General features: G+C 40.7%; 1 protein-coding gene and 1 long non-coding RNA gene across 2 annotated transcripts in view; one reads left to right on the forward strand and one right to left on the reverse strand.

Annotated features, from left to right (window-relative positions):
• LOC136113861 (maltase-glucoamylase-like) overlaps positions 1–20,711 on the forward strand; it is a 54,608-nt gene extending 33,897 nt beyond the window's left edge. Inside the window, exons 31-48 of the mRNA XM_065859093.2 lie at positions 450–575; positions 1,993–2,121; positions 2,344–2,451; positions 2,697–2,759; positions 3,120–3,254; positions 4,344–4,428; positions 6,069–6,207; positions 7,192–7,325; positions 7,776–7,810; positions 7,897–8,013; positions 9,840–9,988; positions 14,486–14,570; positions 14,710–14,766; positions 15,220–15,344; positions 17,160–17,248; positions 17,931–17,980; positions 18,475–18,645; positions 20,167–20,711. Coding sequence (XP_065715165.1) covers positions 450–575; positions 1,993–2,121; positions 2,344–2,451; positions 2,697–2,759; positions 3,120–3,254; positions 4,344–4,428; positions 6,069–6,207; positions 7,192–7,325; positions 7,776–7,810; positions 7,897–8,013; positions 9,840–9,988; positions 14,486–14,570; positions 14,710–14,766; positions 15,220–15,344; positions 17,160–17,248; positions 17,931–17,980; positions 18,475–18,645; positions 20,167–20,229 — 1,860 coding nt within the window. The 3' untranslated portion in view covers positions 20,230–20,711. The remainder of the gene's footprint in view (positions 1–449; positions 576–1,992; positions 2,122–2,343; positions 2,452–2,696; positions 2,760–3,119; positions 3,255–4,343; positions 4,429–6,068; positions 6,208–7,191; positions 7,326–7,775; positions 7,811–7,896; positions 8,014–9,839; positions 9,989–14,485; positions 14,571–14,709; positions 14,767–15,219; positions 15,345–17,159; positions 17,249–17,930; positions 17,981–18,474; positions 18,646–20,166) is intronic.
• Positions 18,438–22,867, reverse strand: LOC139825828 (uncharacterized). Its single transcript, XR_011736007.1, has 3 exons — positions 22,006–22,867; positions 18,772–18,857; positions 18,438–18,626 (listed from the first exon to the last, which is right to left on the reverse strand). It is a non-coding gene; the product is annotated as an uncharacterized lncRNA (long non-coding RNA).
• Positions 22,868–25,563: the final 2,696 nt, after the last annotated feature.

The raw sequence follows: 25,563 nt of genomic DNA on the forward strand, positions 1-25,563 counted from the left end.
CTCCCTTCCCCCTTCTTCTTCCTCCCTTCCCCCTTCTTCTTCCTCCCTTCCCCCTTCTTCTTCCTCCCTTCCCCCTTCTTCTTCCTCCCTTCCCCCTTCTTCTTCCTCCCTTCCCCCTTCTTCTTCCTCCCTTCCCCCTTCTTCTTCCTCCCTTCCCCCTTCTTCTTCCTCCCTTCCCCCTTCTTCTTCCTCCCTTCCCCCTTTCTTTTCCATTTTTTCTCCTTTTTCTATTTTTGCTTTTTCTTATTCTTTATTCTTAGTTTCATTTTTATTGTCTTTTTTAATCTCTTATTCTTTAATGTTTGCTTTATTTTTAATTTATTTGATTTTTCTGATCTTTTCTTTCTCCTTTGTTCGAATTTTCATATTTACTTTTTTAACCGTCGTCGTTGTTTTCCTCTGTTTTCACCTATTTGCAGTAATTACGACGATTTCTCTTCCATTTTCAGCTGATTGGGCGACCTGTCATGCCACCCTACTGGGCACTGGGATTCCAGTTGTGCCGCTATGGGTACGAAAACGACGCCGAAATCGCCACGTTGGTGGAAGACATGAAAGCAGCCGGGATACCCTATGTACGTTGAGAGTCATTACATATTGCAGCGCCGCTAGAATTTCCGGTTTTGGGGTATTATCTAACTTAAAATAGTAAAAGAAAGATTACGCTTCATGAAATGCGATTGTGATCCCAACCCAAGCGCATCCAAGGAAAACTGCGAACAGCTCGGCTGCATTTGGGAAGTAAGAACGTTTTCTGAAAACGAATTGGGACTCTTTGGGTTTTTTACAATAAAAGAAACCGTCCCATTTGTCCTTTCAAGGACCTTTTCTGAAAATAACGCAATTTTCAGCAACTTCTGGTCTTCTGTAGTATGAGAAAAATAGAGGAAAAACTTGGCGTTTTTTAAGTTGGTGACAAATTCGTAAAAAGCCGAATAGACTTGAGATCTCCAAGGCTTAAACTCATTGAAAAATAAATAAATCCAAGTAAATAATAAATGAGCAAATAAATAACGATATTTAAACGACACAGGTTCCTCTGGAATCGAGGTTCTCAGAAGTAATCCTTGAATATTCATCCACCCTCATTGTAAAAAAGTCCCCCTGCTGAATCTTCTTTAAACCTCTATTTTTTATAAATCCAGATATTTATATGAGTTAATTTGGGGCACATTCTCTTGAAGGTGTACAAAATGGCCAGACAATAGAGATTTAAAGTTGTTTTTTAGTATTTGTTCTGGGATTTTTTTTGAGGTGAAGTTCACAGATAGAGGGAATATCAAATCATTGACACTTTGTGATGATACAGATGGGACTGAACAGCCTTGAACTAATTAATTATAATTAAAATAGTCTAGAGATCAGTGGGTTCAGCACCACTTCTTTGTTGTTTCACAATAACGTGAAAATTTTGGGGCCAAATTCATAATTAATTAGTTACACAGTTCAACTTTTCCATGCACTTTGCAGGGAAACAAAATAAAAGCAATTCTGTTTGTTATACATTGTCCTGTGCTGAAAAAGCTACATTTTGGTGTGTTTTGGGGAAAATTACAAAAGCTACCCAAAGTAAGCATGGCTTTAATTTCACAAACATCAGACTTCAATGTTTTAAAAACACCCAATTATTTTGGTATGGAGTGATTCCCTTGTTTCCGAACAGCGTGTAGCAACACAAACGCGGGCAACATCTACATCAATATATATTTATACATCTGCACAAATATTTTTTGGCTCACATGTATGAATTTCTGGTTTTTTCCACCATAAATACGGTGGTGAAAGTTGAATTTCTGATTGAATGGGTTGTGGGAATTTGTTCATCTGATAACCTGAGCCTTAAGCTGCAGAAGAATCCAATTTTACACAAAAATATATATTAAAAAAAATCAGTAGCTTGCCTATTTTTGCAAATGGATGATGAACTTGCTGATGGATCGTGTCGTTCAGGAAATGACCAAAACAAGCCCTGTTTTTGTGTGTAAACTACAGGATATCCAGTATGCGGATATCGACTACATGGAACGGCAGCTGGACTTCACCCTCAGCCCGCATTTCGCCGGCTTACCCGCTCTAGTTAACAAAATCCGAGAGGAAGGAATGAGGTTTATCCTGATCCTGGTGAGCGTCTAATTCTTGTTTTAAATTACAGCTTTAAATTCCAGTTGAACTCTGGTTTTAAGGTACAGTACAGCACTGCAGAATACAGATCGTATTTAATGGTGTTTTTTTGTCTTTCGAGCATAAGAATTGTGTTTGGTTTTAAATTATTTTATTAATAAATACATTATTCTTTATTATTTAAAAATATTTTTTATTCATTAATGAATCCTTTAATTTTAGGACCCAGCCATATCTGCTAACGAAACCGATTACCTCGCCTTCACAAGAGCTTTGGAGAAGGACGTATTCATCAAATGGCCCAATACTGATGACATCATATACGCAAAGGTGGGGTTCTTAAAAAAAGAGGATTATTTAACTAAATAAACATAGTGCAAGGTCAGATGTTGGGGAGAAGACGTCTAATTTCACGTACATTCCCGAATTTAGATGACACGTTGAATGCTGCGAATGGAAATATCCTTGGTTTGCGTCACCATTGGACGACGTGGAAGTGAAGCTTTATTGCTGTTGGTCCTCATCTTTTCATCCGGTTTAATTTGATCGTTTTATTGTCTCTTTCCTCCTCCCAGGTGTGGCCGGATCTTCCCAACGTCATCGTCAACGACTCACTGGATTGGGACACCCAAGTGGAGGTAAATGCTGATTTCTTTGAGGACCGACACAAATAGAGAGGGAGCAGCAAATTCGTTAAGATTTATAGAAGTTAAATGTCCAGTTAAACTTCCTCTGCAAAGTCAGATGCAGAAAGTGCCCAGTTTTTCTACCAGAATATCCAAAAAACCTAAGTAACATCGGAGTGAGGTTAATAATGTAAATAAAATCAGAGGTCAGACTCCAACCTTTCTGTCAGAACATCTAAAAACCGTCGCAAACCCATGAATTACTTAAGAAAAAAATAAATCTGTGTTTTTTAAATAACTAAACTAACCACAACATTTTAGTAGTAGGACACTCCTGTGTCTGTGCTTCAATGACTCTTTTTTCTTTTCCAGATCTACCGTGCTTACACCGCTTTCCCAGATTTCTTCCGCAATTCCACCACCGAATGGTGGACGAGAGAAATCGCCGAAGTCTACGACAACCCCCGCAACGCGTCGCAAAGCTTGAAGTTCGACGGCATCTGGATAGTAAGTGTGGAAAATTGTTCTATTTTGGAGATTTTTCCGCATCTTTTTATTCCAGGGTTGACTCTCAACGCCTCAAAACCCTCTTCTGATGCCTTCAAGGAAGGAAGGAAATAGACGTTTAATGCTAAATATAATTTCAAATGTCTAAACACCCTTCTTTTGAACAGCATCGTTATTTCCCCTTTGTTTTCCACGTTGAAAGATTTTACTTTCTCAGATCTTCGTTATTTACTTGTGGCTCACCCAAAGGCTCTTTTGCAGTGGTGATGTTGTTCCGTGACTTCTTAAAATTGGATTTTGGTTTAGGTTTTTGTGTGTGTGCGTGCTGGTTTTTTTTAAATTTTGGGTTTGGGTTATTTTTTTCCTATTTTATTATATAGTTTTATTTCCTTTTATTTTGTTTTATTGGCAGTGAGAGACTATTTTTTTACCATTATGACTTCTGCAAGGTAAAGCGAGAGAAACAGGTTTAGCTTCCTTCTTAAATGACATGGAGTTGCAATAGCTGTAAAATCTATTAAATCATATTATATTCGATTATTAAATAATATTTCTATAGAAAACCACAAAACATCTAGAAACCCAGGAGAATATTTAGAGTTTCATGTGTCATGGCTGCAACCAGAGGATCATGGGCACCGAGGACAAGCGCCGTCATTACCAAATTCAGAGATTTTAGGAATTCATGTATCTGTAGCAATATTTTCTGTATTGATTTCACTTTTCACAGGGGAAAACCTGCCCTTTTCTGGAAATATAATTGAGAAATAAGAAACGGAAGCATCTGCCTTAAATTAATCTCCATGAATTTTGTGCTTTACTCTCTCTGGGAAATGAGAAATTGAGAATTTGCCTATGAAGTGAATTTCTCATCAGAAAAAAATACCTGTTGAACCAGTGGTTTTTACTAATGGAGAAATGCAATGAGTAGTCCTAAAAATCTGCATTTCCCTGTTCATTCAATGTACTTGGTCAGCCCGCGGGCAAAGACAATTAAATATTCAGGGCACAACTAAAATACCTGAGAGGAACTAATGTATTAAATTTAAGAGGAATGTGTTAATCTGACATTTCACTTTCTGTTTTCAGGACATGAACGAACCTTCGAGCTTCGTTAACGGTGCCGTTGGCGGCTGCAGGAACCAAGAGCTCAACTTTCCACCATATGTGCCCCGTGAGTCTGATCAATGCCGTAAAATTTTAAGCATTTTAAAATCTTTTCTTTTTTTTTTTGGCCAGATTTTTGTACCTATTTTGTATCTTGGGACTTTGCTTCGGGCACAGTCCATACTGTGCCTGTCAGGGTTTTGAAAATTAAAAAATGCAGTTAATGACTAAAACTTTCAAAAATATCCTTGTGCCTCCGCTGCTGAGTTGTTGTGATACGTGAAATTTTAAGGTCTAATTCGAGGAACGATCTTGAAATCCTTGCTCTTCTCAGAAGGGCTTTACTACTCACGTAAATTGGTATTAATTAGCAATAACTCACTGCTGCTTGGTTAGAATCCTCCCATTGCCTCCTGATGTGTTGCAAAGTAATTTCTCATGAAGCAGAATATTCAGAACGGACTTTCCTCCCAAGTTCTCTGTGTGTATGGTCTTGGTACAAAAAATTTGCGGTATTTTCTCACTCAGGATAAATTCTGTTTACTCTTTATCCTCTTCAGTCTAGAACTGAGTTGCTATTAATACGTCTCTCATGGGCCCAGGTGCTTGCATGGCATCAGAAATTTCAGAATTGCCTAAGGTTTTGCAATAGAATTCCAGAATTTCCTACGTTTCTGAAATGGAATTGCAGAACTTCCTAAACGTCTGAAATCCAATTTCAGAATTTCCTAAACTTCTGAAATCCAATTTCAGAACTTCCTACACGTCTGAAATCCAATTTCAGAACTTCCTAAACGTCTGAAATCCAATTTCAGAACTTCCTAAACGTCTGAAATCCAATTTCAGAATTTTCTAAACTTCTGAAATCCAATTTCAGAATTTCCTAAACTTCTGAAATGGAATTTCAGAACTTCCTAAACGTCTGAAATGGAATTTCAGAACTTCCTAAACGTCTGAAATGGAATTTCAGAACTTCCTAAACGTCTGAAATCCAATTTCAGAACTTCCTAAACGTCTGAAATCCAATTTCAGAACTTCCTAAACGTCTGAAATCCAATTTCAGAATTTTGTAAACGTCTGAAATCCAATTTCAGAATTTTGTAAACGTCTGAAATCCAATTTCAGAATTTTGTAAACGTCTGAAATCCAATTTCAGAACTTCCTAAACGTCTGAAATCCAATTTCAGAACTTCCTAAACGTCTGAAATCCAATTTCAGAATTTTCTAAACGTCTGAAATCCAATTTCAGAATTTCCTAAACTTCTGAAATCCAATTTCAGAACTTCCTAAACGTCTGAAATCCAATTTCAGAACTTCCTAAACGTCTGAAATGGAATTTCAGAACTTCCTAAACGTCTGAAATCCGATTTCAGAACTTCCTAAACGTCTGAAATCCGATTTCAGAACTTCCTAAACGTCTGAAATCCGATTTCAGAATTTCCTAAACGTCTGAAATCCGATTTCAGAACTTCCTAAACGTCTGAAATGGAATTTCAGAACTTCCTAAACGTCTGAAATCCAATTTCAGAAAGGCAAAAACGCCGTTTTCATTAAAATAAAATAAATGACCATGTAAATACTTCGAAGGGAAGTAAATGCTATCAAAAACAAGCAAACAGACAAGCAAAACCAAGAGAAACCACTTGTTAAAATTCTCCCTGCGTGCAAATGATTGAAACACGCGCGTTTTCATTCCATTTCTGCTAGAGCTGGGGTCACGGTCGGAGGGCTTGGCTTTCAAGACGCTCTGCATGGAGGGGCAGCAATTCCTCCCCGATGGTTCCCCTGTCCTTCACTACGACGTCCACAACCTTTACGGGTGGTCACAAACAAAACCGACCCTCGAGTAAGTAATTTTGTCATTCTTTCCAAAAAACGTTGCAAATTAATATTTGGTGTCTCTGTTCTCGTGCCAAAAAGCTTCAGAGTTATTTACTGGAAATGTATTTTTTTTCCTCATAATTTTTCTATTCATCTGAGTATCTTCGGTTCTTCAATTCAGTTGCTTGCAGGTAATTTGATTCGAGTAGTTCAAGTACACAACGTTTTTTATTTCTGCGAAAAATTGGTTTATTGTAGGGTTGATCTTCTTTTGGTCTTGCATCACAGGAAGGAAAATGAACATAGATTTTAAAATATAGCCTACAATCCAACCGTACTTATGTGAATTTCATTGAAATGGCGTTGAAAAGGGAAAATTCACTTCTGTTTTTAGCTGTTGCTGCAAATTGTAATTATTATTGTGATAATGGACTAATGTGCCCTGGGCCAGGTCGTGTAACCCTTAAAAAAATGCGTAAGTTGGGCCACATTTGTGTTTTCCCGTGAAGTCTTCAGTGGAAATCCCTAATTTAGTGACACCTGGTTTTGAAAATCCATTTTCTAACAACAACTTAGTTGCCACTTAATGGCATCGGGAATTTCAGAAATGCCTGAAGTTTTGCAATAGAATTCCAGAATTTCTTACATTTCTGGGATGGAATTTCAGAATTTCCTAAACTTCTGGAATGGAATTTCAGAATTTCCTAAACTTCTGAAATCCAATTTCAGAAAAGCAAAAACGCCATTTTCATTAAAATAAAATAAATGGCCGTGTAAATACTTCAAAGGGAAGTAAATACTATTAAAAACAAACAAACAGACAAACAAAATTCCGGAGATGCGTGGCTCATAATTGCAATTAAAAAACCATACATTTGGTTTACGGCTGCTCCTGGTCACAGGCAGAACTTCCCTACAGGAGGATGAGCCGTCAGTTTTATTTTCGGGGTCACGAGTGAGACTTTTTACCGTTATTTTTGGTTCTCATCCCGTTGGTTTCTCCTCCCAGCGCCTTGCGGAGCATCACGGGGGAGCGAGGAATCGTGGTCACCCGCTCGACCTTCCCCAGCAGCGGGAAGTGGTCGGGACATTGGCTGGGGGACAACACGGCTGCCTGGAACCAGCTGGATAAATCCATCATCGGTACCTTAGTGACAATGCCATTTATAAAAATTAATACATTTAATGAAATAAAATGAATGGAATAATTAAAAAATAATCAATAACTAATTTATTCCATGTTTCGTCTCGATTTCCTTCAATTTTTTTTTAGCCGAAATAGGCTACCCACTCAAGCAACTGGAATTTACAGCCAATTTCTACTTGACCTCTTTCTTTTCGCCTTTTAGGAAAGTTCACGGTTTCTAAGGGCACTGGGTTTGATTTGTGGGTTTGAGCAACACGTCGTCCTCAAACTCCTCATCTCCTTTTTACCCAAAATCTGCTGCTTTGCTTCTGAAGAAATAGGGGAATTCTGGAAATTATTTTCCTTTTCTCATCCTGAGAAACCCTCACTATACCAAAAAAAAGAAAAGTGTAGTTGTTATTGTAGAGTTATTTTTTATTATTGAATTATTTTCTATTTCATTGCAGGCATGTTGGAGTTTAGTCTCTTCGGAATATCTTACGTAAGCTCCCGATTTATTACCTTATATTTGTTATCTTTATTAACGAAATAGTATTGCCATTGCATTTCATTTGATTTAATTTTCAGACAGGAGCTGATATCTGTGGCTTCTTCGGAGACTCGGAGTACGAGCTGTGCGCTCGGTGGATGGAGCTCGGGGCCTTTTACCCGTATTCAAGGAATCACAATGGCGAAGGATCAAAGGTGGGAAACTTCTGTTGTTTGGTTGGTTTTATTTTTTCTCATATTTTCCCCATTTCCTTTATTTTTTAGATTATTATTTATGCCATTTTCATGTCAACACACCACACCTATAAGCATAAAATTGTTATTTTTCACGTGTTCCAATTCACAGTATCAGGGTATGTTTGGGATTGGAAGGGCCCTGGAAAGCTCATCCAGTGCAATCCCCCCATGGAGCAGGAACACCCAGCTGAGGTTCCACAGGAAGGGGTCCAGGGGGTTTGAATGTCTGCAGAGAAGGAGACTCCACAACCCCCATGGGCAGCCTGGGCCAGGCTCTGACACCCTCACCATGAAGTTTCTTCTCAAATTTAAGTGGAACCTCTTGTGTTCCAGCTTGATCCCATCACCCCTTGTCCTATCATTGTTTGCCACTGAGAAGAGCCTGGCTCCATCCTCGTGGCACTCACCCTTTATATATTTATAAACATTAATGAGGTCACCCCTCAGTCTCCTCTTCTCCAAACCAAAGAGCCCCAGCTCCCTCAGCCTTTCCTCACACGGGAGATGCTCCACTCCCTTAATCATCTTTGGTGCCCTACGCTGGACCCTCTCCAGCAGTTCCCTGTCCTTCTGGAACTGAGGGGCCCAGAACTGGACACAATATTCCAGATGGGGTCTCACCAGGGCGGAGTAGAGGGGAAGGAGGACCTCTCTGACCTACTGACCACCCCCCTTGTTATACACCCCAGGATGCCATTGGCCTTCCTGGCCACAAGGGCCCAGTGCTGGCTCATGGGCATCCTGTTGTCCACCAGGACCCCCAGGTCCCTTTCCCCTACACTGCTCTCTAATAGCTCATTCCCCAACCTATACTGGAACCTGGGGTTGTTCCTGCCCAGATGCAGGACTCTACACTTTCCCTTGTTAAATTCCATCAGGTTATCCCCCGCCCAACTCTCCAGCCTGTCCAGGTCTCTGATGGCAGCACAGCTTCCAGTGTCACCACTGCTCTCAGCTTGGTGTCACCAGCAAACTTGCTGACAGTGCACTCAATTCCCTCATCCAAATCGTTAATGAGTATATTGAATAATATCGGCCCCTGAGGCACTGCACTGGGTTCAGGTCTCCAACTGGACTCCGCACCATTGACCACCACTCTCTGGCTTCTCTCCTTAAGCCAGTTTGCGACCCACCTCACTTAAACCTACCAACTCTACAAGGTGAAAAGAGTTACTTTTAAAATGTAGTTGATTTTTAGTTCCATGTGCCACACTTACAAGACCGAAATAATCTGATGACTACACAGATTTAAAGGGGCAACACTGACCTTAGTATCGTCATACCTAATTATTAATGATTTTCCAGCAAATTAGAAAAGGGACCAGTACAATGAGACAGCTGAGTATCTAAAATTCCTGTACTTTGCCCACTTCATGCTCTAAAATATTTTATTTATTCTAAGAATAAAAGAAAATCATTGCGTACTGTGGACTGTGCTGCGGAGCGTATGATAGAAAGTTGTAAAACTGGGAAAATGGCAATAAGGGAAATAATGTTTTTATTCACATTAGAGCGTTAGGTTGAGCAGAGCTGCTTGGTTTTCATTAAAGAACAGAGAAATAGATGAAAGTACTTGGAATTGAAGGAATTGGCAAAGCTCCACCCAGATCTCCTCAGCTGTGCTTTGCTGTGTTGATTTTAAGCCATGTTTGACAATTACTGCCGCTAAATTATATGAATTGATGGGTAATAAGATGAAAACAAAAAGATGCTGAAGTTGTTTTTTCCCCCATCGCTTCCTAACAAAATAATCCTGGTGAATAACAAGAGATTATTCTGTTTAGAGGCAAGATCCCGTTGCCTGGAATTCCACGTTTGAAGGCATTTCGAGGAGCGTGCTGAATATCCGATATTCTCTCCTGCCCTACCTGTACACGTTGATGTACGAAGCCAATGCCCACGGCAGCACTGTGGTCCGGCCCCTGCTGCACGAGTACGTGTCCTGCTGTCCGTCCCCCGTGTTCTCCCAGGGAAATCCACCGGATCCCAGCCGGGGATCGACTGAACCCCAGGGAGCTGTGGATGATGCCACGTTGGGCGGGAGTGTCAATCTGCTGGGGGTGGGAAGGATCTATGGACGGATCGGGACCGGGGGACTCAGGGCTCAGAATGATGGCACCAGAATCAGCTCAGGGCTCAGAATGGTGGCACCAGAATCAGCTCAGGGCTCGGAACGGTGGCTCCAGAATCAGCTCAGGGCTCAGAATGGTGGCACCAGAATCAGCTCAGGGCTCAGAACGGTGGCACCAGAATCAGCTCAGGGCTCAGAACGGTGGCACCAGAATCAGCTCAGGGCTCAGAATGGTGGCACCAGAATCAGCTCAGGGCTCAGAATGGTGGCACCAGAATCAGCTCAGGGCTCAGAATGGTGGCACCAGAATCAGCTCAGGGCTCAGAACGGTGGCACCAGAATCAGCTCAAGGCTCAGAATGGCACCAGAATCAGCTCAGGGCTCGGAACGGGGGCACCAGAATCAGCTCAGGGCTCGGAACGGTGGCGCCAGAATCAGCTCAGGGCTCGGAACGGTGGCGCCAGAATCAGCTCAGGGCTCGGAACGGTGGCGCCAGAATCAGCTCAGGGCTCGGAACGGTGGAACCAGAATCAGCTCAGGGCTCAGAACGGTGGCACCAGAACCACCTCAGGGCTCAGAATGGCACCAGAATCAGCTCAGGGCTCAGAACGGTGGCACCAGAATCAGCTCAGGGCTCAGAACGGTGGCACCAGAATCAGCTCAAGGCTCAGAATGGCACCAGAATCAGCTCAGGGCTCAGAATGGTGGCACCAGAATCAGCTCAAGGCTCAGAATGGCACCAGAATCAGCTCAGGGCTCAGAATGGCACCAGAATCAGCTCAGGGCTCAGAATGGCACCAGAATCAGCTCAGGGCTCAGAACGGTGGCACCAGAATCAGCTCAGGGCTCAGAACGGTGGCACCAGAATCAGCTCAAGGCTCAGAATGGCACCAGAATCAGCTCAGGGCTCAGAATGGTGGCACCAGAATCAGCTCAGGGCTCAGAACGGTGGCACCGGAATCAGCTCAGGGCTCAGAACGGTGGCACCAGAATCAGCTCAGGGCTCAGAACGGTGGCACCAGAATCAGCTCAGGGCTCGGAATGGTGGCACCAGAATCAGCTCAGGGCTCAGAACGGTGGCACCAGAATCAGCTCAGGGCTCGGAATGGGGCACCAGAATCAGCTCAGGGCTCAGAATGGGGCACCAGAATCAGCTCAGGGCTCGGAACGGTGGCACCAGAATCAGCTCAGGGCTCGGAACGGTGGCGCCAGAATCAGCTCAGGGCTCGGAACGGTGGCGCCAGAATCAGCTCAGGGCTCGGAACGGTGGCGCCAGAATCAGCTCAGGGCTCAGAATGTTGGCACCAGAATCAGCTCAAGGCTCAGAATGTTGGCACCAGAATCAGCTCAGGGCTCAGAACGGTGGCACCAGAATCAGCTCAAGGCTCAGAATGGCACCAGAATCAGCTCAGGGCTCGGAACGGGGGCACCAGAATCAGCTCAGGGCTAAGAATGTTGGCGCCAGAATCATCTCTGGGCTCGGAACGGTGGCACCAGAATCAGCTCAGGGCTCGGAACGGTGGCAACAGAATCAGCTCAGGGCTCGGAACGGTGGCGCCAGAATCAGCTCAGGGCTCAGAACGGTGGCACCAGAATCAGCTCAGGGCTCAGAACGGTGGCGCCAGAATCAGCTCAGGGCTCGGAACGGTGGCGCCAGAATCAGCTCAGGGCTCGGAACGGTGGCGCCAGAATCAGCTCAGGGCTCGGAACGGTGGCGCCAGAATCAGCTCAGGGCTCGGAACGGTGGCGCCAGAATCAGCTCAGGGCTCGGAACGGTGGCGCCAGAATCAGCTCAGGGCTCGGAACGGTGGCACCAGAATCAGCTCAGGGCTCGGAACGGTGGCACCAGAATCAGCTCAGGGCTCAGAACGGTGGCACCAGAACCACCTCAGGGCTCAGAATGGCACCAGAATCAGCTCAGGGCTCAGAATGGTGGCACCAGAATCAGCTCAGGGCTCAGAACGATGGCACCAGAATCAGCTCAGGGCTCAGAATGGCACCAGAATCAGCTCAGGGCTCGGAACGGTGGCACCAGAATCAGCTCAGGGCTCAGAACGGTGGCACCAGAATCAGCTCAGGGCTCAGAACGATGGCACCAGAATCAGCTCAGGGCTCAGAATGGCACCAGAATCAGCTCAGGGCTCGGAACGGTGGCACCAGAATCAGCTCAGGGCTCAGAACGATGGCACCAGAATCAGCTCAGGGCTCAGAATGGCACCAGAATCAGCTCAGGGCTCGGAACGGTGGCACCAGAATCAGCTCAGGGCTCAGAACGATGGCACCAGAATCAGCTCAGGGCTCAGAATGGCACCAGAATCAGCTCAGGGCTCGGAACGGTGGCACCAGAATCAGCTCAGGGCTCAGAACGGGGGCACCAGAATCAGCTCAGGGCTCAGAATGGCACCAGAATCAGCTCAGGGCTCAGAATGGCACCAGAATCAGCTCAGGGCTCAGAATGGGGCACCAGAATCAGCTCAGGGCTCAGAACGGGGCACCAGAATCAGCTCAGGGCTCAGAATGGCACCAGAATCAGCTCAGGGCTCAGAACGGTGGCACCAGAATCAGCTCAGGGCTCAGAATGGTGGCACCAGAATCAGCTCAGGGCTCAGAACGGGGGCACCAGAATCAGCTCAGGGCTCAGAATGGGGCACCAGAACCAGCTCAAGGCTCAGAACGGTGGCACCACAGGTGGCAGTGTCACCTCAGGGCTCAAAACGGAGCCCAGCATTTTGTTCTTTCCCTACAAATAAACTTAATATATTCATTTGAAAGCTCATTCTCCTCATCCAGAGTGATATTACTGATACAGGTGTTTTGTTGGTTGGTTGGGGTTTTTTTTCTTTGTCTGTTTTAAGCATATTTTGAGAGTCATAAGACTTTATTTGTACCTGCTCCGAAGGGGCAATATGTGCCAAAATCTGTTCAATTCCTGAACGGTAAAATCTAATATTTACAAATTCTTATGTTCCCCTAAATAACACTGAATTGCCAATGTGGAATCCCAGCCTAATTTTCCCTAATTTAAGACCTAAGACTTACAAACTACCTGCAAAAGAAAGAAAACAACGGTTCAAATCGGAAAGTAACTGGGCCGATACTTTATTTTTGCTCTTGCTAATAGCATTAAGATTGGGTTTTTTTTGTTAAGTTTTGTGCTTTAAAATATCCTAAGTAAAAAAATTAATGTATATATGTAGATAGGCCAGCAAGGCTAAAGAAATAGCAGAAATGAAAGTTAATAAGTGGTGTTTCCCTAATGACTTTCACACGAAGATCTCAACGCACGTTTTCGCATTAGGCTGAACCCAATTTCAAAGCTCCATCTTTTTGAAATAACCTGTCTAATAATAAAATTTTATGCTATATAAAACGTATACTACGTAAGAGTATATAATATAGAGAGAATATGCAAGCATACAGTGTATATTTATAATATATACTACTTATTACATATGCACTACTTATTGTTTGCTATGTCTTATATTATTTATATTCTATTATGTATCCTACTACGTAATATTTCTTTATAATTATCACCTATTATTCTATTATAATTATGACATAATTACATTATTATATACGTCATATAATGTATTATTTTATATATTATACACTGTGAATATAATAATTACTATATGATAAAATTATATATGTCATATAATGTAGTATTTTATATATTATACACTGTGAATATAATAATTACTATATGATAAAATTATATATGTCATATAATGTAGTATTTTATATATTATACACTGTGAATATAATAATTACTATATGATAAAATTATATATGTCATATAATGTAGTATTTTATATATTATACACTGTGAATATAATAATTACTATATGATAAAATTATATATGTCATATAATGTAGTATTTTATATATTATACACTGTGAATATAATAATTACTATATGATAAAATTATATATGTCATAATGTATTATTTTATATATTATACACTGTGAATATAATAATTACTATATGATAAAATTATATATATAATATAATGTATTATTTTATATATTATACACTGTGAATATAATAATTACTATATGATAAAATTATATATGTCATAATGTATTATTTTATATATTATACACTGTGAATATAATAATTGCTATATGATAGAATTATAGATAAGCGATAACAGCAATAACGATAGATCGATTTTTATATATTATTATTAATTATAGATAATTAGAAATTAATAATCATAACTAAATATTAAGTATTATTATTGGGAGCACGCTTATAGTTGAGGAATAGGCAGGGGTTTTGAGAACAAATGCTTCAAGGAGGAAATATTTGGGGAAATGCTGATACTGAGGGTTCCATCACTTCTTGTTCTACAGGTTTGTGGATGACAAAGTGACATGGGACATCTACAAACAATTCCTGTGGGGACCAGCACTGCTCATCAGCCCTGTCCTGGAACAGGTTGAGTTATGGAAAGAGGGGAAAAAAAAGGGTGTAAAATTTAGACAAGATTAGAAATGGATGAAAATATTAGGAGCGACTTGAGCTGGATGTTATTTTGGGGCTTTAATAGATTTAAACCCAAAATGTTGTATTTCAGGGTGCTGAGGTGGTGAACGCTTACCTGCCCAACGCCCGCTGGTACGATTATCACACAGTAAGTAATCTTAAAGAATACATTTCTTAAACCCTTCCATGAAAATTATAGTTAATTTTCCAAAAATGGAGGGGAAGAAAACAAAATTGGAAATTGGAAATTGGTCTCTAAATGTAACATTTCAGGTTTTCTATTGAAAACAGGTAGTTCTGCATTAAAAAGGATTCGCAGTAACAACTTCTTTAGGATGTATTTATGTTTCTTTTGTGTTTGTTATATATTCGTGATGTATTTATTTTCTACGTTATTATGCATGTATCATATATTTATTTATTGCTATATTGTATATTTATTAAATATGTATAATATAAATAACATATAATATATATAATATTTTTAGTCTGTATTTACAACCTTTCACTCAAAACAAATTGTAACGGGCAATTCAACAAAGAGGGTATCTTTATAAAAATTCTTTTTTAAAATTGTTTTTAACTTATTAATCATAAATAGGACGAATATATTGGCTTTAGGGGACAATTTAGAGATTTATCGGCTCCTTTGGGACATATCAACCTGCACATCCGAGGCGGCTACATCCTCGCTCAGCAAAGTCCTGCTAATACCACATTTTACAGGTGGTTATTATTATTTTCCTTTTCCAAACGAGATATTTAATTAGTGGCAAATGATTTGTGTCTTAATCACACAGCGAGGGCATTTTCTTGCGCTCCTTAATTTCAACCTGGGAAAAATCAAATTTTCTGCTTTCACGTCTCCCGTTTCGTGGGAACGTTCGCAGTCCTGAGATAATAAACCTTAATTATATGATAGCTTTTATTTTCTCTTCTTCGTTTTCCTTGCTGTGGTCACATTTAAATGTTCTGGATTGGGGAAGGTTGGTACCAGCGATTGTGTAAAACGTCTAGAAAAATAATGTCTAGAGTATATAGCACCTGAAAACCATAAAATGTGATTTCCCAATAATGTTATTATTATTGTTATTATCATTATTATTTCTGTTTCTGTTTCTATTTCTATTTCTATTATTTCTATTTCTGTTTCTATTTCTATTATTTCTGTTTCTCTTTCTATTATTTCTGTTTCTGTTTCTGTTTCTATTTCTATCTATCATTTCTCTTTCTATCATTTCTCTTTCTATCATTTCTCTTTCTATCATTTCTCTTTCTATCATTTCTCTTTCTATCATTTCTCTTTCTATCATTTCTCTTTCTGTTTCTATTTCTATTGTTTCTATTTCTATTGTTTCTATTTCTATTGTTTCTATTTCTATTGTTTCTATTTCTATTGTTTCTATTTCTATTGTTTCTATTTCTATTGTTTCTATTTCTATTGTTTCTATTTCTATTGTTTCTATTTCTATTGTTTCTATTTCTATTGTTTCTATTTCTATCTTTTCTGTTTCTGTTTCTATTTCTATCATTTCTGTTTCTATTTCTATCATTTCTGTTTCTATTTCTATCATTTCTGTTTCTATCATTATTTCTGTTTCTATCATTATTTCTGTTTCTATCATTATTTCTGTTTCTATCATTATTTCTGTTTCTATCATTATTTCTGTTTCTATCATTATTTCTGTTTCTATCATTATTTCTGTTTCTATCATTATTTCTGTTTCTATCATTTCTATTATTTCTATTTCTATTATTTCTATTTCTATTATTTCTATTTCTATTATTTCTATTTCTGTTTCTCTTTCTATCATTTCTCTTTCTATCATTTCTCTTTCTATCATTTCTCTTTCTATCATTTCTCTTTCTATCATTTCTCTTTCTATCATTTCTCTTTCTATCGTTTCTATTTCTGTTTCTATTTCTATTATTTCTATTTCTATTATTTCTATTTCTATCTTTTCTATTTCTATTATTTCTGTTTCTGTTTCTCTTTCTATCATTTCTCTTTCTATCATTTCTGTTTCTGTTTCTATTTCTATCATTTCTATTTCTATCATTTCTGTTTCTATCATTTCTATTTCTATCATTTCTGTTTCTATTATTTCTATTTCTATTATTTCTGTTTCTGTTTCTATATCTATCTTTTCTGTTTCTATTTCTATCTATCGTTTCTGTTTCTATCGTTTCTGTTTCTATCGTTTCTGTTTCTATCGTTTCTGTTTCTATCGTTTCTGTTTCTATCGTTTCTGTTTCTATCGTTTCTGTTTCTATCGTTTCTGTTTCTATCGTTTCTGTTTCTATCGTTTCTGTTTCTATCGTTTCTGTTTCTATCGTTTCTGTTTCTATCGTTTCTGTTTCTATCGTTTCTGTTTCTATCGTTTCTGTTTCTATCGTTTCTGTTTCTATCGTTTCTGTTTCTATCGTTTCTGTTTCTATCGTTTCTGTTTCTATCGTTTCTGTTTCTATCGTTTCTGTTTCTATCGTTTCTGTTTCTATTTCTATTATTTCTATTTCTTATTATTTTCTTTCATTCCACAGCCGGAAAAACCCGCTGGCACTCATTGTTGCACTGAATGACAGTTCAGCCGCGGAAGGGCAGCTCTATTGGGACGACGGGGTGAGCATCGGTGAGCACCACACCCCCTTTCCACCTGCTAAATAAATTCACCTTCGACAGTGAATAAATTCCACCGTTTTTCCAACAAGAGCAGTGAACTCTCATTCTGGGATTATTGTGTGATTGCAAAACATGGCGTAAGAAGCACGAGCACAAATCAGAAAACACATTACAATACAATGATTTAACTTAGTTAATGAAACTAAAAAAAACCCACTTCACTTGTAATAATTGTGATTATTCTAGATTTACAGTAAAATGTAAAATTAAAAAAAAAAATTAAATGTAAAATGAATGCAGTGATGGTAAAATAATAATTATAGAACATATATTTTCCATAAATTAAATTGTGCCCTGGACATAAATGTTTATAATAACAATTTATTTTCAAACTTGCGGGGAATGTATCCATAGATGAATTTAACTACTTTCCTTTCTATTAATAAATTCAAATTATCTTCAGATAACACCTACCTAGGAGTCTCATAATGACTATAAATGATTCCCTGAGATTATCACGAGTAATACACAGAACTGTGATTGGTTTTTTTTAACATACGAAATGTTGAAGGCTCTGCAAAACACACATATATGTGCATATATACGTTCTTCTATTTAATTAAAAGTTCTATTTAATCGAAAAGATGAAGGTGACCAGCAAATCCATTTTGTTTTGCTGTGTGTTTGACCAGAGGCGTACGAAGCTGGGCGGTACCTGCTGACGTCATTTACGGCTCGTCAGGTAACGAATACCCAGGGTGGTTACCCCGGTATCTTTAATTAAAACGTTCTAATTTAGCATTTTAAAACTGTGTTAATATCCCAATGTGCTGCTGATCGTGTGCGATGGACGGGCTATTACCAGTGTCCTGGAAATGGTTGCAGGGGTTTTGGTTTTATTATTTTATTTTGTTTCATTTCTTTAATTTAATCTGTTTTATTTTGCTCTATTTTGTTTTCTTTTGGTTTCCTTTCTTTTCTTTTGTTTGGGTTTGTTTCCTTTTTTAAATTGTATTTCCTTTCGCTTTATTTTTGGTTTTATTTTACTTTGATTTGGTTTCTTTTTTATTTTGTTCTTGGTTGGTTGGTTGGTTTCGGTTTTTAATTTAATTTTCTTTTCGTAATTTTCTTAATTTTGGAATGAAAAAATTGTGAGCCACAAGTGGAAAAGCATTTTCTGACGAATACCTGCCCAAGCGAAAAATCACGGATCTGGTTTTATTTCGTTTCCCTCAGGACGTTTTAGAGATAAAGGTTTTGCACCAAGGTTACGCCGATCCAAATAATCTGAGGTTCACCCAAATTAAAGTTTTGGGGCTGAGCTCGACGGTCCGGAGGGCGATGGTGTCGCAGGATGGGCAAGAAATTCCATCTCCTCACGTCGTGTCCTACAACAGTGAAAAACAGGTATATCCGTTTAGTTTTCCTCCAGAATTAACGATTCTACTCACAAATCATGGTCGTGCTGTTCAGTGAGACCCCCGGTGTTAAAATCCATTGATTGTTTAATTTAACGGACTGTTGTTCAGTTACGGATTTAGGGCTCAGTGTTCTGTTGAGCTGTGTTTCCGTCTGCTTTTCAGCCAAAAGATGATGTGTTCGTATATTAAAATTCAGTGCTAGAATAAGAAAGGAGTATTGATAATAGGAATATAAGATGTAAAATCAACAGGAGCATAGCTTCATATGCTATAATATAATGTCATAATATAATATGCTATTATGGAACATAATATATTATATAATTAATGTAATTAATATAGTATAATAGGGTAGAATATAATAGGATGTAAGATAAGATGATAGGATAGGATATGATTGATGTGATGTGATATAATGCGATAGGATAGGGTAGGATAGGGTAGGATAGGATACGATATGATAGGGTAGGATAGGATGTGATGTGATGTGATGTGATGTGATGTGATGTGATGTGATGTGATGTGATGTGATGTGATGTGATGTGATGTGATGTGATGTGATGTGATGTGATAGGATTAGGATAGGGTAGGGTGGGGTAGGATAGGATATGATATGATATGATTGATATGATTGATATGATATGATAGATATGATATGATACGATATAATACAATATAATAGGATAGGATAGGATATAATATGATGTAATATAATACTATATTATATTATATTATAGTATAGTATAGTATAGTATATATTATATTATATTATATTATATTATATTATATTATATTATATTATATTATATTATATTATATTATATTATATTATATTATATTATATTATATTATATTATATTATATTATATTATATTATATTGGATAGGATTAGGGTACGGTAGGGTAGGGTAGGATATAATATGATATGATATGATGATGAGATATGATATGATGAGATATGATATGATGAGATATGATACGATATGATATGATACGATATGATATGATACGATATGATATGATACGATATGATATGATATGATATATGATATGATATGATATATGATACGATATGATACGATACGATATGATACGATACGATACGATATGATACGATACGATATGATACGATACGATATGATACGATACGATATGATACGATACGATATGATATGATACGATATGGTACAATATAATACGATAGGATAGGGTAGGGTAGGATATAATATGATGTGATAGTGTAATATAGTGTAATATAGTGTAATATAGTGTAATATAGTGTAATATAGTGTAATATAGTGTAATATAGTGTAATATAGTGTAATATAGTGTAATATAGTGTAATATAGTGTAATATAGTGTAATATAGTGTAATATAGTGTAATATAGTGTAATATAAATCATATCATATCATAAAAGATAAATTAAGAAGGTAACAAGAAGCAATCTGAAATGAGAACTGTCGATTTTTTACAACACGGCTTTTTTGTTAATTTGTTTTCCCAAGGTGCTGGAAATCACCGGCCTGGAACTTCAGTTAGGCCAAGGCTACACATTGCGGTGGAGCTAAAACCCCGCCAGTCCCACGGAGCCTCCTCATCTTCACAAATTCTTTCGGAATTCTTCGGACATTTTGTGGTAAAACCACGGACCGGGGGGTTGTTTGAAGTCATTTTGTGCGGAACAGAGCTGTGGGTTTGTGTTGGCCTCGTAATGCGGGATTTTTAAACGAATTTGACGAACTTGGTCTTTTCAAACGAAGAGATGAACGGGAAATGAGGTGATTGCCCTAAGTCAAGTTTTGTTTTGTTTTAGTTTAGTTTAGTTTAGTTTAGTTTAGTTTAGTCTATTTTAGCTTAATTTAGTTTAGTCTATTTTAGCTTAATTTAGTTTAGTTTAGTCTATTTTAGCTTAATTTAGTTTAGTTTAGTCTATTTTAGTTTAATTTAGTTTAGTTTCGTTTAGTCTAGTTTAGTTTAGTTTAGTCTATTCTAGTTTAGTTTAGTTCAATTTAGTTTAGTTTAGTTTAGTTCAATTTAGTTTAGTCTATTTTAGTTTAGTTTAGTCTATTTTAGTTTAGTTTAGTCTATTTTAGTTTAGTTTAGTCTAGTTTAGTCTAGTTGTTTAGTCTAGTTTAGTTTAGTCTAGTTTAGTTTAATTTTAGTATAGTTTAGTTTAGTTTAGTCTATTTTAGTTTAGTTTAGTCTATTTTAGTTTAGTTTAGTCTAGTTTAGTCTAGTTGTTTAGTCTAGTTTAGTTTAGTCTAGTTTAGTTTAATTTTAGTCTAGTTCAATTTAGTTTAGTCTAGTTTAGTTCAATTTAGTTTAGCCTAGTTTAGTTTAGCCTAGTTTAGTTTAGCCTAGTTTAGTTTAGCCTAGTTTAGTTTAGCCTAGTTTAGTTTAGCCTAGTTTAGTTTAGTCTAGTTTAGTTTAGTCTAGTTTAGTCTAGTTTAGTTTAGTCTAGTTTAGTTTAGTCTAGTTTAGTTTAGTCTAGTTGTTTAGTCTAGTTTAGTTTAATTTTAGTCTAGTTTAGTTTAGTCTAGTTTAGTTTAGTCTAGTTTAGTTTAGTCTAGTTTAGTCTATTTTAGTTTCGTTTAGTTTAGTCTATTTTAGTTTAATTTTAGTCTAGTTTAGTCTAGTTTAGTTTAGTCTACTCTAGTTTAGTCTAGTTTAGTTTAATTTAGTTTAGTTTAGTCTATTTTAGTTCAGTTTAGTTCAGTTCAGTTTAGTCTATGCTATTTTATAAAGATATCGGCACGAACTGAGGGCCTGTGGGGCAGCAAATCCGCCCACATTTTCCTTCCCTGCTCGTTTATGAGTTGAGACTACAGATAATTATTTACGGCCAATCACGTGGACACTTAAATGTAAAAGATTCTGCAGTTGTTGATCTCTAAAATATTAAATCGGAAGATTTGCCCGGCCTTAGGGACTCACTCAAGCGCTCCAACACCTCGATCCGCAAGTTGTGTAAAATTAAACACGACATTTGAACGTTAATTAAGAAGAAAAAAAACACAAAAAATATGAAGTTTTATCGAGGTTTTGGTTGAATTTTTATTTCACGGGAGGTGATGTTGTTGTAAATTTACCGGAATTAGCGTTTCACGCAACAGCAGGTGGGAGAGAGGAGGGAGATGTGATAGGAAAGCATTGTAGACACCAAGGTCATGTCCCATAGGACCCAAGCAGGTCCCTCAGCAGGGCAAAGCTTGTTCTCCTCAAATCCTGCTCTTGGCCTTGTGATCATCTCCCAGGAGCCTCAGCTCCACTTTCCCATCCCTAACGGTTCCATCCTGACCAACTCTTTGTAGTTTGTAAGTCTGAAGTCCCACAGGGCACCTCACCTCACTGACTCCTCAGTCACCCGTCTCAGGAAGATGTCAATGAGCTCCAACCCCTCCTGGATGATGGAGCCTTGCAGATATTCGGATATCTCAGGTCTGCTGTGAGGAAACCACCTTGGAAACGTGAGGCTTCTTTCACTTATCCGAAAGAGGCCTCATCTCACTCCTCTTCCTCATCAGTGAGCCCGTAGCTGATGTCCGGTGACAACACTGCCCATGATGTTCTGCCTTCTCATGTTGGCTCCTCAACCTTCAGCTGACATTGTCCCCAGGCAGAGCTCCACACATTGCTGCTCTCCCCTGTGACTCCAAACCTCTGACATTCTGAATATCAGACATCCAAGACCCCAAATTTCCTCCAGGAGGTGGTATTTGTAGTGTCCTGTAACTCCTCACGCTGTCCTCTTGGGAGAGACGCCCTCATCAGGATAAACCATCTCCATGCAAACATTAACAGCTGAGCAAACGGAGCTTGAGCCCAAGGAGAGTCCAGACCCTGAGAAATTCTGGTATTCACCCATCAGGAAGGTCTGAAATTTGACAAGTTGAAGTGTCCGCTTCTGTATCAGGGTGGGACAATAACCTCATCCGTCAGGACAGAGCAGGACCTGACACGCTGAGCAGAGCTTGAAGGGTGGTTTCAGAGATGATGGAGGTTTCTTCATAGTGGGAAAGAGGGTGAGAAAGAAATGATGGCCCAAAGTGCAGCTGGGGAGGTCCAGGCTGGACATGAGCAGGAAGGAATGTGACTGGAAGGGCAGTGCTGTGGTGGAGCAGGTCAGCAGAGGGAGTCTGCATCAGCCCAAGGCTTTGTGCTTCAAGGGACAGCTGGGGAGGATGGAGCCCTAACCCTAACCCTAACCCTAACCCTAACCCTAACCCTAACCCTAACCCTAACCCTAACCCTAACCCTAACCCTAACCCTAACCCTAACCCTAACCCTAACCCTAACCCTAACCCTAACCCTAACCCTGACCTAACCCTAACCCTAACCCAACCCTGACCTAACTCTGACCCTAACCCTAACCCTAACCCTAACCCTGACCCAACCCTAACCTTAACCCAAACCCAACCCTAACCTTAACCCAAACCCAACCCTAACCTTAACCCAAACCCAACCCTAACCCTAACCCTGACCCTAACCTAACCCTGACCCTAACCTAACCCTGACCCTGACCCTAACCCTGACCCTAACCTTAACCCTAACCCTAACCCGACCCCGACCCTAACCCTGACCCAGACCCTAACCCTGACCTAACCCCGACCCTAACCCTAACCCTAACCCCAACCCTAACCCAACCCCGACCCTAACCCTAACCCTAACCCTGACCCTAACCCTAACCTAACCCTAACCCTAACCTAATGCTAACCCTGACCCTGACCATAACCCTTACCCAACCCTAACCCAACCATGACCCTAACCCTGACCTAACCCTACCCTGACCTAACCCTGACCCTGACCCTAACCCTGACCCTAACCTAATCCTAACCCAACCCTAACCCTAATCTAACCCCAACCTCAACCCCGACCCTGACCCCAACCTAACCCTAACCCTAACCCTAACCCCAACCCTAACCCTGACCCTAACCTAACCCTGACCCTAACCCTAACCCGACCCAGACCCTAACCCTGACCTAACCCCGACCCTAACCCCAACCCTGACCCTAACCCTAACCCTAACCCCAACCCTAACCCAACCCTGACCCTAACCCTAACCCCAACCCTAACCCTAACCCTAACCTAACCCTAACCCTAACCTAACGCTAACCCTGACCCTGACCATAACCCTTACCCAACCCTAACCCAACCATGACCCTAACCCTGACCTAACCCTACCCTGACCTAACCCTGACCCTGACCCTAACCCTGACCCTAACCTAATCCTAACCCAACCCTAACCCTAATCTAACCCCAACCTCAACCCCGACCCTGACCCCAACCTAACCCTAACCCTAACCTGACGCTGACCCTAACCCTAACCCAACCCTAACCCTAACCCTAACCTAACCGTAACTCAACCCTAACCCTAACCCTATCCCTAACCCTAAGTCTAACCCTAAACTTAACCCTAACCTAATCCTAACCCTAACCTAACCCTAATCATAACCTAACCTTACCCTAACCCAACCCTAACCCTAACGTAACCCTAACCCTGACCCCTTGGAGCAGTTCTGGGTCCCTCCCGGACTCCTTGGTCCCTACTGAACTCCTGGTTCTCTCCCAAACTCCTGGGTTCTTTCCGAACCCCTGGATCCCTTGGGACACTGCTCAGTCCCTCTTGGACTCCTGGGTCCGTCCCGAACTCCTTGGTCCCTTAGGGCACTCCTGGGTCCCTCGTGAACTCCTGGATCCCTTTCCCTTTTGAACTCCTGGATCCCTTTCCCTTTTGAACTCCTGGATCCCTTTCCCTTTTGAATTCCTGGGTCCCTCCTGAACTCTTGGGTCCCTCCCAAACTTTTGGTTCTCTTCCCAAAGTCCTTGGTCTCTTGGGGCACTCCTGAGTCCCTCCCTGAACTCCTGGGTCCCTCCCTAAATCCTGGAACCCTTGGGGCACTCCTGGGTCCCTTGTCGAACTCCTGGGTCCCTTGGGGACTCCTGGGTCCTTTGGGGAACTCCTGAGTCCCTCCCTGAACTCCTGGGTCCCTTGGGGCACTCCTGGGTCCCTCCCTAAATCCTGGAACCCTTGGGGCACTCCTGGGTCCCTTGTCGAACTCCTGGGTCCTTCCCTAACTCCTGGGTCCTTTGGGGAACTCTTGGGTCCCTCTTGAACTCCTGGGTCCCTCTTGAACTCCTGGGTCCCTCTTGAACTCCTGGGGCCCTCTTGAACTCCTGGGGCCCTCTTGAACTCCTGGGGCCCTTGGGGCACTCCTGGGTCCCTCCCGAACTCCTGAGACCATCACGAACTCCTGGGTCCCCCCAAAAAACTCCTGGGTCCCTCCCGAACTCCTGGGTCCCTTTGGGCACTCCTGGGTCCGTCCTGAACTCTTGGGTCTCCCCCGAACTCCTGGGTCCCTTCCAAACTCCTGGGTCCCTCCCGAACTCCTGGGTCCCTCCCGAACTCCTGGGTCCCTCGTTGAACTCCTGGGTCCCTCGTTGAACTCCTGGGTCCCTCGTTGAACTCCTGGGTCCCTCCCGAACTCCTGGGTCCCCCCAAAAAACTCCAGGGTACCTCCCGAACTTCTGGGTCCCTTGGGGCACTCCTGGGTCCGTCGCGAACTCCTGGGTCCCTTGGGGCACTCCTGGGTCCCTCCCGAAATCCTGGTTGCCTCCCAAACTCCTGGGTCCCTCCCTGAACTCCTGGGTCCCTCCTGAAATCCTGGGTCCCTCCCGAACTCCTGGGTCCCTTGGGGCACTCCTGAGTCCCTCCCTGAACTCCTGGGTCCCTCCCTAAATCCTGGAACCCTTGGGGCACTCCTGGGTCCCTTGTCGAACTCCTGGGTCCCTTGGGGACTCCTGGGTCCTTTGGGGAACTCCTGAGTCCCTCCCTGAACTCCTGGGTCCCTTGGGGCACTCCTGGGTCCCTCCCTAAATCCTGGAACCCTTGGGGCACTCCTGGG

Source organism: Patagioenas fasciata, chromosome 29 (assembly GCF_037038585.1).
Source record: "Patagioenas fasciata isolate bPatFas1 chromosome 29, bPatFas1.hap1, whole genome shotgun sequence".
In the NCBI taxonomy this organism is placed as follows: Eukaryota; Metazoa; Chordata; class Aves; order Columbiformes; family Columbidae; genus Patagioenas; species Patagioenas fasciata.